The sequence below is a fragment of the Nicotiana attenuata genome, unplaced genomic scaffold (assembly GCF_001879085.1).
Source record: "Nicotiana attenuata strain UT unplaced genomic scaffold, NIATTr2, whole genome shotgun sequence".
In the NCBI taxonomy this organism is placed as follows: Eukaryota; Viridiplantae; Streptophyta; class Magnoliopsida; order Solanales; family Solanaceae; genus Nicotiana; species Nicotiana attenuata.
In genome coordinates, this window is record NW_017672602.1 from 104,137 (window position 1) to 119,679 (window position 15,543).

The 15,543-nt window shown below is 35.7% G+C and overlaps 1 protein-coding gene across 1 annotated transcript; it reads left to right on the top strand.

The window, feature by feature from the left end:
• Nucleotides 1–8,439: 8,439 nt before the first annotated feature.
• LOC109213825 lies at nt 8,440–9,096 on the top strand. Its single transcript, XM_019377661.1, has one exon. It carries the CDS (start codon nt 8,440–8,442, stop codon nt 9,094–9,096), a length of 657 nt encoding a protein of 218 aa, XP_019233206.1.
• The last annotated feature ends 6,447 nt before the right edge of the window (nt 9,097–15,543 follow it).

Here is a 15,543-nt window from a genome sequence, read left to right on the forward strand (position 1 = left end):
GTTTTATTTTATTTAAGTTAATATGTTTGATTGAATATGGACTTTCAAAAAAAATTAAAATTGTTTGCCATGTAAGTAGTTATTTGGTTAAAGATAAGTTATGCAAGAATTACAATACCATGAGTTACATCGCAAGATTATTTCTTATTGGATATATAGCTTATTCTATAAAGATTAGTACTATACATTTTATAATTTAAATTAAAATAGCTGTTTACTTCTTAAACATTAAATATATTTTACTATATTGGTGTTGTCATTTTAGTTATTTTAATTCGTGCATTATTAATATCTGCATTCTTGTTTAACATAAAATAAGACATAAAAATTCTTGCATAACTTACACAAATACTAGTATAAAAGATACAGAGAAAATCTCTCTCTCTCTATATATGCTATCATATTGAGCCAAGCAATATTACTTAGTTATAGGGACAGTTAGTTGTGCTAATTGTAACTTAAGTTTACTGTGGTTAGTAGTAGAGTTAGTTAACCATAGTTAAGAGTTAGTTAGCTTTTAGTCTTATACATATACATGTACAGACATACGCAGTTTTTTTGAAGAAATAGAATCTCTGAGAATATTCTCTCTCCATCTTCTTCCTTTGTTTCACCGACCTACTCAAACTCACCAAATTAGCTTTAATCAGCTAAGAATCCATGGCTGAACTTCACGGATAGCTGATTTTGACATGGTATCAGAGCCACACGGCCATTAGTGTGGTCTCATCATTTTTCAATTTCGTCCATTTTAGTTTTTCTTTGAGTTAATTTGGAAGATCAACAATGGCGACTGTCGATAACACTGACAGAGAAATTAGGTCACAATCACCCATTTTTCTTGAATTCAAATGATAATTCAGGAGCTGTGTTGATTTTATTGCAATTACGAGGACCGGAAAACTACTCTGTGTGGAGCCGAGCAATGAGGATTGCAATCCTAGGTCGAAATAAGCTAGGGTTCATTGACGGCACATGCAAAAGGGAGAACTATGGTACAAATCTCGTAGATCTCTGGGAACGTTGTAATGCGATTGTATTGTCTTGGTTGATGAACTGTGTTTCTCCGAAATTGTTGAGTGGGATGGTATATTCGTCAAATGCTGATGAAGTATGGGTCGATTTGAAGGAGCGATTTGATAAAGTTGATTGCTCTAGGATTTTTCAGATCCACAGAGAAATTGCTACTGCTAGGCAGGGCACCGGTTCTATTTCGACTTATTTCTCAAAATTGAGAGTGCTTTGGGCGGAGTTTGATAGTCTGGCACCAATTCCCGGTCGTGATGCTGCTAACTCTCGTGAATTTGTTCAATTCATGGAGCGTCAAAAGCTTCTACAGTTCCTAATGAGACTGAATGAGTCTTATGAACAAGCACGCAGCCAGCTCTTGATGATGGTTCCTGTTCCATCTGTGAACAAAGCTTATTCTATGTTAATGGAGCGTGAGAGTCAGAGAACAATGTCTAACACCTTTACCACTTTTGATGGGGGTGAGATGGCGGCGCTGATGACAAATAGATCTAGGAATCAGTAGAGGCAAAAGAAAAATTACAATCTTCAGTGTGATGTATGCCACATGAAAGGCCACACTAAAGAAACTTGCTACAGGGTAGTAGGATATCCAAAAGATAACAAGTTCAGGAAGAAGTACAATTCCCATGCAACATCTAATTTTGTAGCTGAAGATGTTCCAGCAACAACAACTGGTTCTACACCTATGGCTCCCACATTCACTCCAGAACAATATCAGCAGATTCTACAACTGCTTAAAGGCAAGGAGACTAAAGTAGCAGCTAACACAACAGGAATGGATTCAGGTATTATAATGTCCTTAATGTCTAACCTGGATCAAGATGTTTAGATAGTAGATAGTGGTGCCTCTAACCACATGGTTTCAAAGCTAGAAGCATTAGATAATCCTACCTCATTCCTAAAACCCAACTCAGTTTATTTACCAAATGGAGATGTGCCTGCAATTACACATAGTGGATCAACTAGTATATTCAAGAACCAACAGATTAGTGATGTTCTTCATGTTCCAAATTTTAAGTATAACCTACTGTCAGTTTCAAAATTGACAAAAGAGCTGCAATGTTTGGTAGCCTTCTTTCCTGATATATGTGTATTTCAGGATCTCTACATTGGAAGGTGTTGGGGATTGGTAATGACACAAATGGACTGTACATACTTAAAGATTGCATATGCAGGAGGAAGCTTACTACACCAACTACATATACCACAATCATGCCTACTTCTATGTCAGTTAGTCAAGATTCAATAAAACTGGAGATATGGCACTAGAGACTTAGCCACCTACCTATGGAAACACTTAAGAGGATTGATAAGTTCAAAAATCTTCACACTAGTAACAGGAGCAGTGATTGTGCAATGTGTCCTGTTTGTCCATTAGCTAGGCAGACTCGATTACCATTTCCAGTTAGTACTAGTAGAGCTAAGGCACCATTTGATCTTTTGCATGCTGATATATGGGGACCTTTCAGAGTACCCACCTACGATAGCAAGAGATTTTTTCTTACAGTAGTAGATGATTTCTCTAGAATAACTTGGCTTTTCCTGATGAATACTAAAGATGAGACTTGTTGGTTAATGAAAAGATTGTTTTCTATGATCAGTACTCAGTTTGATTGTTCTGTTAAGATCCAGAGAACAGATAATGGTTCTGAATTTGTTAATTCAAATATGAAGCAGTTAGTTGAGACATTAGGAATTGTACATCAAACTACATGTGTTTATACTCCACAGCAGAATGGCATAGTGGAAAGAAGACACAGATACATCCTTGAAACAGCTAGAGCTTTGAGATTTCAATCTGCAGAACCCTTAAGATTTTGGGGGTGAGTGTATTCTTACAGCAGTACACATAATAAATAGATTGCCTTCCACAACCTTGAAAGGAAAGCCCCCCCATGAAGTATTCTTTAACACCGCACCATCATTTAGGATCAACTAGTATATTCAAGAACCAACAGATTAGTAATGTTCTTCATGTTCCAAATTTTAAGTATAACCTACTGTCAGTTTCAAAATTGACAAAAGAGCTGCAATGTTTGGTAGCCTTCTTTCTTGATATATGTGTATTTCAGGATCTCTACACTGGAAGGTGTTGGGGATTGGTAATGACACAAATGGACTGTACATACTCAAAGATTGCATATGCAGGAGGAAGCTTACTACACCAACTGCACATACCACAATCATGCCTACTTCTATGTCAGTTAGTCAAGATTCAATAAAACTGGAGATATGGCACCAGAGACTTAGCCACCTACCTATGGAGACACTTAAGAGGATTGATAAGTTCAAAAATCTTCACACTAGTAACAGGAGCATTGATTGTGCAATGTGTCCTGTTTGTTCATTAGCTAGGCAGACTCGATTACCATTTCCAGTTGGTACTAGTAGAGCTAAGGCACCATTTGATCTTTTGCATGCTGATGTATGGGGACCTTTCAGAGTACCCACCTACGATAGCAAGAGATTTTTTCTTACAGTGGTAGATGATTTCTCTAGAATAACTTGGCTTTTCCTGATGAATACTAAAGATGAGACTTGTTGGTTAATAAAAATATTGTTTTCTATGATCGGTACTCAGTTTGATTGTTCTGTTAAGATCCTGAGAACAGATAATGGTTCTGAATTTGTTAATTCAAATATGAAGCAGTTAGTTGAGACATTAGGAATTGTACATCAAACTACATGTGTTTATACTCCACAGCAGAATGGCATAGTGGAAAGAAGACACAGATACATCCTTGAAACAGCTAGAGCTTTGAGATTTCAATCTGCAGCACCCTTAAGATTTTGGGGTGAGTTATTCTTACAGCAGTATACATAATAAATAGATTGCCTTCCACAGCCTTGAAAGGAAAGCCCCCCTATGAAGTATTCTTTAACACTGCACCATCATTTGGGTGCTTATGTTATGATGTAAATGTAAGAAAACAGGACAAATTTTCTGCTAGAGCATTGCCAGCAGTGTTTATGGGATACTCACCAACAAAGAAGGGCTATAAACTGTATGACTTGCAATCCAGGCAGTTCCTAATCAGTAGAGATGTGGTGTTTAAGGAGCAGGTGATCCATTTTAAACAAATGAAGATGATGCCTAATCCCTTATTTCCAGTCCTTGAGTTAACAGATGAGCATTTTGTCTCACCTGTTTCTGATGATGTTCAGGAGCATGCTACTCCTACCAATGACTTTGCACTTGATGATGCTGATTCACCTGAAGCACAAGCTGACAGCCCTGCACCACATGATGTTGAGCCTCCTTCACATGTAGAAGTTGTTCAACCAATTGCAGTCAGAAAGTCCCAAAGAACAACTGGACCTCCCAGATGGATGCAGGATTATGTGACAAGTTCTTGTGCATATCCTATGTCCAATTATCTGAGCTATGATAGGTTATCCCCTTCATATGTAAAATGTCTTACTGCACAATCAGTCATCGTTGAGCCCAAGCGCTACTATGAGGCAGCCAAAGATGCAAAATGGGTCAATGCTATGCAGCAGGAGATTCAAGCTCTGGAAGATAACAAGACTTGGGATATAGTTGATCTGCCTAACAGTAAAGTCCCTATAGGTTGTAAGTGGGTATACAAAGTCAAATACAAAGCCAATGGGGAGGTGGAAAGGTTCAAGGCTAGGCTTGTGGCCAAAGGCTTTAGCCAAAATGAAGGTCTAGACTACAAGGAGACTTTCTCTCCTGTAGCTAATATGGTGACTGTCAGACCAGTTATAGCTGCAGCTGCTTCAGAACATTGGCACATCTATCAGATGGATGTGCATAATGCATTCTTGCAGGGGGATCTCTTTGAAGAAGTATACATGCAACTTCCTCAGGGTTTTGGCACCAAAAGGGAGTCTAGAGCCAAGGTGTGTAAATTGAGAAAGTCACTTATGGGCTCAAACAAGCATCTCGACAGTGGAACTTGAAGCTCACAGAAGCTCTCCAAGACCTGGGATTTGTCCAAAGCCACTTTGATTATTCCTTGTTCACACAAAGGAGAGGTGTTGCTTTAGTGGTTGTCCTAGTTTATGTAGATGACCTCCTGGTGATAGGCAATAATCAACAACATATTCAAGCTGCTACAGATAACCTTCAGAAGAAGTTTAAAATGAAAGACTTAGGGGAGCTCAGATTCTTCTTAGGCATAGAATTTGCCAGAAGTAAGGCTGGAATCCTCATGAATCAACGCAAATATGCCCTTGATCTGATATCTGATTCAGGGCTAGGGGGAGCAAAGCCTGTGTCAACACCTTTGGAAGTCAATCAGAAGCTCACATCAGTGGAATTTGATGAAGCTACGCAGACCAAGGATGATGAGGATACTATTCTGGCTGATGTTGAACCCTATCAAAGGCTTGTAGGAAGGTTGCTCTACCTTACCATGACCAGGCCTGTAGCTTATGTGGTTCAGGTCTTGAACCAATTCATACACAAACCTAAGAGGTCATACATGAATGCAGCCCTCAGAGTCATCAGATATGTGAAGAGTGCTCCAGGTCTAGGTTTACTAATGTCTTCTGCAACCTCTCATTCATTGGTTGCTTATTGTGACTCGACTGGGCAGCCTGTCCACAGTCCAGAAAATCAGTCACAGGGTACATTGTGAAGTACGGGGAATCACTTATTTCGTGGAAATCCAAGAAGCAGAGCACAATGTCAAAAAGTTCAGCAGAGGCAGAGTTTAGAAGCATGGCCTCAACAGTAGCTGAATTATCATGGCTTGTGGGTCTGTTTAAGGAGTTAGGCATCACTGTGAAATTGCCCATAGACTTCTTCTGCGACAGTAAAGCGGCCATACAGATAGCTGCTAATCCAATATTCCATGAGAGGACCAAACATATTGACATCGATTGTCATTTTGTACGGGAGAAATTGCAGCAAGGTCTCATCCAAACACATCATGTCAGTACTAAGGATCAACTTGCAGATTTACTTACCAAAGGTCTTGGAAAAGCACCACATTATCTTCTGCTGAGCAAGCTGGGAGTAGAAAATTTGTTTCTACCCTCCAGCTTGAGGGGGAGTATTGAGCCAAGCAATATTACTTAGTTAGTTATAGTGACAGTTAGTTGCGCAAATTGTAACTTAAGTTTACTGTGGTTAGTAGTAGAGTTAGTTAACTGTAGTTAATAGTTAGTTAGCTTTTAGTCTTATACATATACATGTACAGACATACGCAATTTTTTTAAAGAAATTGAATCTCTGAGAATATTCTCTCTCCATCTTCTTCCTCTGTTTCACCGACCTACTCAAACTCACCAGATTAGCTTTAATCAGCTAAGAATCCATAATTCATGGATAGCTGATTTTGACATACCAGTGGCGGAGGGTGTCAAATGATACCCCTTTGCGGGAAAAATACACTGTATAGGTAGGTAATTTTTTTTTTATATGTATATATACTATGTATTAACTCCCCTTAATTTTCTAGTATATTTACTTTTATATATTTTGACACTTCTTAATGAAAATTCTGGCTCCGCGCCACTAATGCTACCAATTACCTAACTTTACACTAGAGGATAGGCCCATCTTTGGACAAGTGGATATGTAGAAAACAATAGTAAGGTCCCAACAGGCAACACTTCGCTTTCTGAATTAAATCGACCATATAAATTAATGTGCATATATATCCACTATATTCTTCTTCTTCTTCTTGTAGAAAGAACCCAAATAGCAAAATTATTATATGTATAAACAAACTTGAAATTCTCTCAAGAAAGTTGATTTTCAAGTGTTGAAGAACAATAGCAAGAAAAAAGGATTCTCGTTTTCTTCAAATCTTGTGGTGTTTCTTTTCTGGTTCATACACAATGCAATCAATTCCAAGTAAGAGATTGTTCCTCTCAAATCTTGACATATAGATATATAATTGCAAATACTGGTTTAGCCATTAATTAGTATTTGCAAATAGAGAGTATCAACATTGAAATATATATATATATGTTTGACAAGTAAAATGATGATTTATAACTTAGAAAATGTTTTTGAGTGTTAAGGATCTATCTTACTCCTTCAACTTCATTTCTGCTATTGTAAAAGACAACATATATAGGTAATATAATTGGGTACCATGTATCCAAGACTAGTCGAATAATAGTTACCCTCATTACCAAAAAAAAAAAAAAGAAGAAGTAAACAATGGTTTTTTTTATTTGATTTTTGATAATTCAAAGTGTTCAACTAAAACGTTAATACAAAAAATCAAGCAGAAAAGCTTAGATCACATTCAAAATATTGACTAGATTAAACAGAAAATTCAATTTTACCATACATTGGCGGCGTAATTATTATACAACAAAACAGTGTAAAAATGTGATACAATGCATATATATACGCACTAGGGGTGTTTTAATCGGTTTTATCGGGTTTTTTGAAATTTTTTTATTACATGAATATAATTTCACTCTTATTTTATTAAATTTTTATAACTAAATATATATTTAGTAAAAGTTAGAAAAAATGACAAACATATGATCTATTAAAATATTATTATGGGAGAATTTTCTTAGTAATACATGATAGTTATTTTTTAGTCGTTTGAGAATAATTTTTCGTCGATGTACACTTTCAAGGTTAACCGGATTTAATAATTAAACATAAAAATCAATATGCTACCTATATAATGATATATTCTATTAAATTTTAAAATATCGAAATATCACTTCAAATTCGAAAAAAATATAAGAATTTAATCGATCTTGACATGTGAATATGGAAGAACAAAGAAATTGACGCATTTTACTAACGCTTAATAAGAGAGTGATCATACAACCATTATTTAAAGTTAATAAAAATAGAGCACTTTATATTTAACTAAATATTACATCCCATAAGAGAATCGCAAAATTTCTAGATATTTTAAAAAAAAATTCTATAAAAAGTCTTAAAAGTATATATATAAAAATTATATATTTATATGTCGGTTTGGTTCGAGCTTTTTTACTCAATACCAAACCAAATCAAACTAAACCTAGTCGGACTTTTTAATCTATTTGATTTGACTTTTCAGGTTAGTGCGGTTTTCCGGTTCGGTTAGTACACCCCTAATACGCACCCTTTGTCTAGGGGTGTTCAAAATCGATCCGAAACCGAAAAACGATCCGAACCGAAGCTTAATGGCTTATTGGTAACGGCTTAACGGCTTAATGGACGGGGAACAAATTGAATTTTTTTTATTAACGGCTTATCGGTTTGGGGGCGGATTATTCAATTTTCTTAACGGATAATCCGTTAACCCGTTAAGAATATATATATATATATATATATNTATTGAGAAACCTCAAATTCTGTATCATGAGGATGAGTACTATGTGTTTAGGTTTGATAATATAGAAGATAGGGACCTAGTGCTTCAAGCAGGACCTTACACATACCATAACAAGCCTCTAGTGCTGCAACAATGGCGAATGGACTTTAAATTTGACCCAGGGAGTGTGAGTGTGATACCACTTTGGATTACATTCCCAAGCCTTCCCCTGGGGTTCTGGTCTACGGAAGCACTTAGCAAACTTGCTAGTGTTGTTGGTAAGCCGCTGTACACAGAGAAGATCACAGCTGAAATGGAGAAGGTATCTTATGCTAGAGTGTTGGTGGAAACTGATATCTCACAGCCACTTCCAGACAGTTTTGAAATGCAAACAAAGAAGGGAGTTATACTTCAGCAAATAGAGTATGAATGGAAGCCGAAATTCTGTTGTGAATGCATTAAGTTTGGGCATAATTCAGATGATTGCTGGCTCAAGGAGAAGCAAAGAAAGGTGGATGAAGGAAGGGCCCAACCAAAGGAAACATGGAACAGGAAACAACAGCTCAGGAGGAACATGAAATGGCTACCAAAAGAGAAAAAAAAGGAAGAAGAAGCAAGTCAACAGCTTAAACCTGAAGGTGAAAGGAAACAGACAGGTGATAAAGTTACTGAGAACTCTACAGATAAAGGGAAGATAAAGGGGAAGGGAGTTCAACAGAGTACTATAGTCATGGTACAATCCAGGAACAGATTTGAAGCTTTGCAAATAGATGATGATCCAGGGGGCGCTGGCCCATCCAGCTTCACCAAAAAATGATGCTATGCACATGGAATATAAGGGGGCTGAACAAGCCCTACAAGCAGAAAGAGTTAAGACTCTTTCTGAGAAAGCATAAGGTGGATTTTATAGGGTGCTTAGAAACAAGAGTAAAGGAGAAAAAAGCTAGCAAGATTATTAATAAAGTATTAATTGATTGGAGGTTCTGTTGTAACTACAAAGAACACTCAAATGGGAGGATTTGGCTATTGTGGAAGCAACACATTGAGGTCAAGGTGCTGCTGATAGATGAGCAATTTATACACTGTGAGGTACAAGAAAGAAGTTCCAGTTTCAAGACCTTGCAAACTGTTGTGTATGCTAGTAATGAAATTAATACTAGACAGCAGTTGTGGAGTAAACTTACACAATTAGGTGCAAACATCAAAGAGACTTGGTTACTTAGTGGGGACTTTAACAATGTTCTCCACACTGAAGACAGGATAGGGACTCCAGTTACACAAAGTGAGATCAAAGGTTTTCAGGAGGTGATTATTACATTGCAACTCACACAAGTGAAGAGCCTGGGATGGTTCTACACTTGGTGTAACAAGCAGGAGCCGACAAAGAGGGTTTACAGTAGAATTGATTGGGCATTGGGCAATTTTGACTGGATGCAACAATACAGCCACATTGAAGCAGAATTCTTAAACCCAGAGGTATCAGATTATTCTCCTATATTATTCCAATGTAGGCCTAAGGATCAAATGAGAAACCTACATCCAAAACCTTTTAAACTATACAGCTATGTTATGGACCATGCTGATTTTCCGAATATAGTAAAAAGGGTATGGGATAAAGAGGCACAAGGGAGTCCTATGCATAGGGTGTGGAGTAAACTTAAATGGTTGAAAACTGATCTTAAAGGGCTGAATACTTACATGGCTTCCTTTAAGCTACAGCTCAATAAGGCCAGGCAGAGACTTGAAGTAATTCAGAATGAACTTAAAAACCAACATATGGATCAAAGGCTGATTGATCAAGAGAAACTGGCTTTAATGGAAGTGGAGAAATGGAGTAGCATTGAGGAACAAATTCTACATCAGAAGTCTAGAGCAAATTGGATAACTTGTGGTGATTCAAATACTAAGTATTTCCATGCACAATGGAAGATGAGGACAAGCACAAATACCATTAGTTCCATTTACAATAATGTGGGGACTAAGGTATCTGATCCTATTCAGGTGGAGAAAGAGTTTGTCACTTTCTTTACAAAGCTGCTGGGAGAGTGTAACACTACAAGCAAATGCCCAAACTCAGAGGTCATAAGACAAGGGACTTGTCTCAATCTGCAGCAGAAGGAGGACCTAATAAAGGAAATTCTGATGGCAATCAAAGACATGCCCCAGGATAAGGCACCAGGAGTGGATGGCTTTCCAATTGAGTTCTTTACAAGACATTGGCAGGCAGTGGGTGGTGATATCTATGAGGCTGTAAAGGAGTTCTTTGTAACTGAGAAATTGCACAAAGGAATTAGTAGTACTGCTGTAACATTGATTCCTAAAGTGCAAAATCCGAGTTATGTAAAGGATTATAGACCCATAGCATGTTGTACAACTTTGTACAAGATTATCACAAAGGTGCTCACAACTAGACTCAAAAGAGTTATTGGGGGACTTATTGGGAGCTCACAATCAGCCTTTATAGAAGGCAGGAGTATCACTGATAATATCTTATTCACGCATGAATTGTTCAAAGGCTACAGCAGGAAAGGTATCTCCCCCAGGTGTGTTCTGAAAGTGGATTTAAGGAAAGCTTATGATACTGTAGAATAGTGTTTCATGGAAAGACTGTTGACTGACTTGGGCTTTTCTCACAAGTTTATAAGATGGGTAATGGAGTGTATCACTTCAGTTACATATTCTTTAAATATAAATGGGGGACTTACAGCACCATTCAAAGGCAAGAGGGGGATAAGGCAAGGAGACCCAATGTCTCCCTACCTGTTTGTTTTGGCCATGGAGTACTTACAAAGAGAGTTTATACAGATGATGAAGAGCAAAGACTTTAAATTCCATCCGAGATGTAAGAAGCTGGGAGTGGTACATGTATGTTTTGCAGATGATTTGCTGATGTTTTGCAAGGCTGATATAAAGTCTGTAAGACTACTCAAACAGACTTTCCAAAAGTTTTCCATGGCATCTGGTCTACAAGCAAATGCTGAGAAAAGCTCCATTTACATAGCTGGGGTTTCAGTGATCCAGAAAGAGGAGATTATACAAGAACTGGGGTATGTAGAAGGAAGTTTGCCTTTTAAGTACCTAGGGGTTTCTTTTGGATTCCAAAAAACTGTCAATTTCTCAATGCTGGCCATTAGTAGAAAAGATAACACAGAAGATAAATTGCTGGACATCAAGGCTTTTATCATATGCAGGTCGTTTGCAACTGATAAAGTCAGTCTTATTTGGTGTGCAATCGTATTGGACACAAATTTTCTTATTGCCAAAGAAAGTGATGAAGATGATAGAGGCAATTTGTAGATCCTTTTATGGACAGGTTCAGCAACTGTATCAAGGAGGGCTCTAATTTCATGGGATACGATTTGTCTACCACAGAGTGCAGGGGGGCTAAATATCATGAACATGTATTACTGGAACAAGGCTGCTGTTGCAAAGCATCTGTGGGCTGTGGCAAAGAAGAAGGGTAGCCTTTGGATAAAATGGTTGCATACCTACTACATAAAGAACTATGTGCTGGAAAATATGCCTATACCTAGGAATGCAGCCTGGGTAGTTAGGAAGATTATTGATACAAGGAGAATGATCAATGAACTCCATGGCATCCAAGGGGACCTGGCATCAAGACTGATCCAATTACAGAGGGGTGATCTATTTAGTATACAAAAACTTTACAGGCTTCAATTCCCTCAGCTCCAGAAGGTCCAGTGGAAGAGTATAGTTTTGCAACCACACATGCATCCAAGGTTCAAATTTATTTTGTGGCTTGCATTACATAGAAGGTTGGCAACTGTGGAAAGGCTGATGAAGTTTGGTATACAGGCTCCACAACAGTGTGTCTTGTGCAAGCAGATGGATGAGACCTTTGATCACCTATTCTTTGACTGCTCGTGGATAAAGGCATTATGGTTGAGGCTGCTCCGATGGCTAGGGTATGATAGAAATGTGAGTGACTGGCAGAATGAGATCAACTGGATAAGCATGGTTGCAAAACTGAGGAGTGGGCATTGTATGATAGTTGCATGTGCCTTTGGTATGATGGTCCATACTATTTGGAGAGAAAGGAACAGACTAAGATTCCAGGGAGGCACTGTGATTGTCAACAACATATGCAAAGAAATAGCAATCCACATACATACGAAAGAGAGTAAGATACAAAAATGGAAGGGAGCTCCTGAGATGATCAATTACTACCCTTAGAATGCTAGTTTTTGTTCTTTTTGTGTATATCACTAGCTAGGTTGAGGATTGTTATATAGCTTGAGTATGATACTTAGGCTAGAGTTTATGAAAGGAGATGAGTAGATGGTCAGCATCTACTGATTTGTAATGTAATTTTTGGAATGAATATAAAAGCTGTTTATCAAAAAAAAAAAAATTAAAAATAAAAAAAATAAAAAATTAAATTTGTATTAAAGCTAAAACGAACGAAAATTTACATAATAAATAGGCTGACAGTGAAAATATTACTACCACATTTAGATATAATGTGTTCAAACAACTAAGAAAATATTTTTTTATGATTAATATCTGAATTGAGTGCAGTTAGTATAAGTTTGAAAGCATAGCATAATTTTTTGAAACTGCGTTCTAATTTAAAGATAGAATGACAAGAATTATTTGAATTTGAGATGAGATATTTATTTCATAATTTTTTTATTTTGCAAATATTACGGAAAGAAATAAAATGACATTAAACATATTACTACATACATATAATATGTTCAAGCAATTAAGAAATTATTTTTTATATTAAGATACAATTTCAAGAATATAAAATAACTTTCTTATATATGTAATTTTATTAATGAAAATTAAAAAAATAAATTTATATCTTAAATCTAAAAAAACATTTAACTGCACCTAAATCAAAAATAATTATAAGAGAACTCAATAAATTTAGAACATTATCATCAAATAACTTATGTATTAATATTGTAGCCTACATCAATTTTACAATTTAAAATAAAATATGATATTATTTCTGTTATAGGTAAAAAATTAATGATAAAAACTAATTAAAATTTATAGTAGGGAAGAGAATGCACAAAAATAGAGATAGTGTGAGGACACTTATACATTAAATCAATTTAAAAATAAATAAATTAAAAAATTAAATTATATTTAATAATATTACTATAAATTTAATTGATTAGAAAATTCCGAATGGGAGGATACAAGCATAAAAATATACCAAATTTCAAGAATAAAATATTTCTATTTATTAAAGACTTTTAAAAGAATAATAAGCAAGACATTAATTTAATTATTAAGCTAAAAAATATTATACGATAGTACAATAATATTAAATGATAAATAATACAATAACTATAAGAAGAAAAAAAAAGAAAAAAGAATTTGTATACAAATAATGTGATGAATAAAACATATTTAACTTTTATATAAAAACAAAGTGATAGTAAAAGTTTGTTAAAATAATATGATCTATTGTGCTCAAACAAGACATATCACAACATGATATGTTTAGTATTCTTTAATATTGACAACGAAATGAAATGCAAGACTAAAATCAAGGGGTTAAGTTGCTACAAATATATATATATATATATATATAAAATAGGTTATGCACTACGAGATTTGAACAATAATTTCATATCCTACTTCATAATTAAATGTTATATAATTTTATCTGAGAGGTTTATATTTTAAGGTTATTTGCACATGATTCAAATCACTTACATCACAATTTAATATGATTTGTGTCCGCGCATCGCACGGGTACTAATACTAGTACTACTTAATAATCACAGAATGAGAGAGAATTCGTGGGTGTGGCTCCCACCCTACCTTTGGGTAGAGAGACAAAAGGTCATACGATAAAACGAGAATAAAAGGGTCAAAATGTACTCGAACAATTTCGCTCTTAGTTTAATTTTTCGCTTAATATTGTCATCGTCTTTAACAAGAATCGTTTTGCTTTTCATTCTCCAATCTGATAATTTTAAAATATACATAATAAGAAAACAAGGATTTAAATTCCCAATATATTTGAACAAATATGATTTCACTTATTTTATATGATTGGAATAAAAACACAGAGCTAATCGATAAACTAAAGTTTCTTTTACTAAAGTTAGAACTTAGAAGGGCCAACGCTTTCTCCGCCCCATCCACTTGATGGTGGACCCTACACGTTTTGGGCTACAGTGGATCGGGTCCCATGGCCCATAAAAACCTATACTGATTTCGGTGGTCCGGGTCAAATGCGTTACCTCCTGTGACCTTTTCACTTACAGTTACAGCCCTTTATATTGGAAAGGAGCATAGCATAATGAGACGAAAAAAGATAAATACGTAGTATTTCTTAGTTATAAAGCATTAGCCTCGCATTTAAAATTCATAGGCGAGGTGTAGACTACACGTAATGTATCTAAACTTTGTTCAAGTTGTTGTATGGATTAGGTATATGTAGCATGTTAAATGAGTATTCTTCTATCACGGGACACTTTATTAAATATACCTTAGCTCATTGAATCCTTCTTTATTTTGTTTTCCTAATTGAGATGGCCTCATTATCCATGCCATTTTCTGTTTGGACAAAAGCTACTGAATTCATGTGAATCCGTAGATCGCTAGGTGGATCCGCCCCTGATCCTACCTATGCCTTTAACTAAATTAAAATGACTTCATTAAACATTTGATAAACATGAAAATTTGCAAAATAAGATATTGGAAGTCCAATAACAAATAATGAAAAAAACAAATGATATACAACTAGAGAATGTTTTTTACCTTGCACAACCAAAAACAGTAGTTCCTATTACCACCTAATAAAAGGAAACCATATTAGGAAAAAGAGGAGAGGAGGCGAATAAGAGAAAAACTTTAGAGGATGGAGGTTAGGGTATCAACAGTTCGGGTTGGTCGGTTATTTTATAAATTTTTTATCATATCAATTTTTCGATTACTCTTTTTTATATAACCAAAATTGAACTTTTCGAAACCGTCCCAATCATCTCGGTTTCTCTTCCATATCGATACAGTTCGGTTAATTTTCAATAGTTTTCTAAATATCATATAAAACTCACTGTTGGCAGAAGTTAGAAGGCGATAACATAGTACTTGTATAAGACTTTGCAAAACTCTCTAGACATTTTTACTGTTTAACGTATGATGAATCAACAAAATACGAAAGATGGCCAGAGTAGAGATCCATCTCACTATTCTACAGTGTAAAAGAAATTAAGCAAAGACAAAAAAAATATAAATCACATTATCAAGCTGAGACTCAAGAATAGAGTCTTAGGAC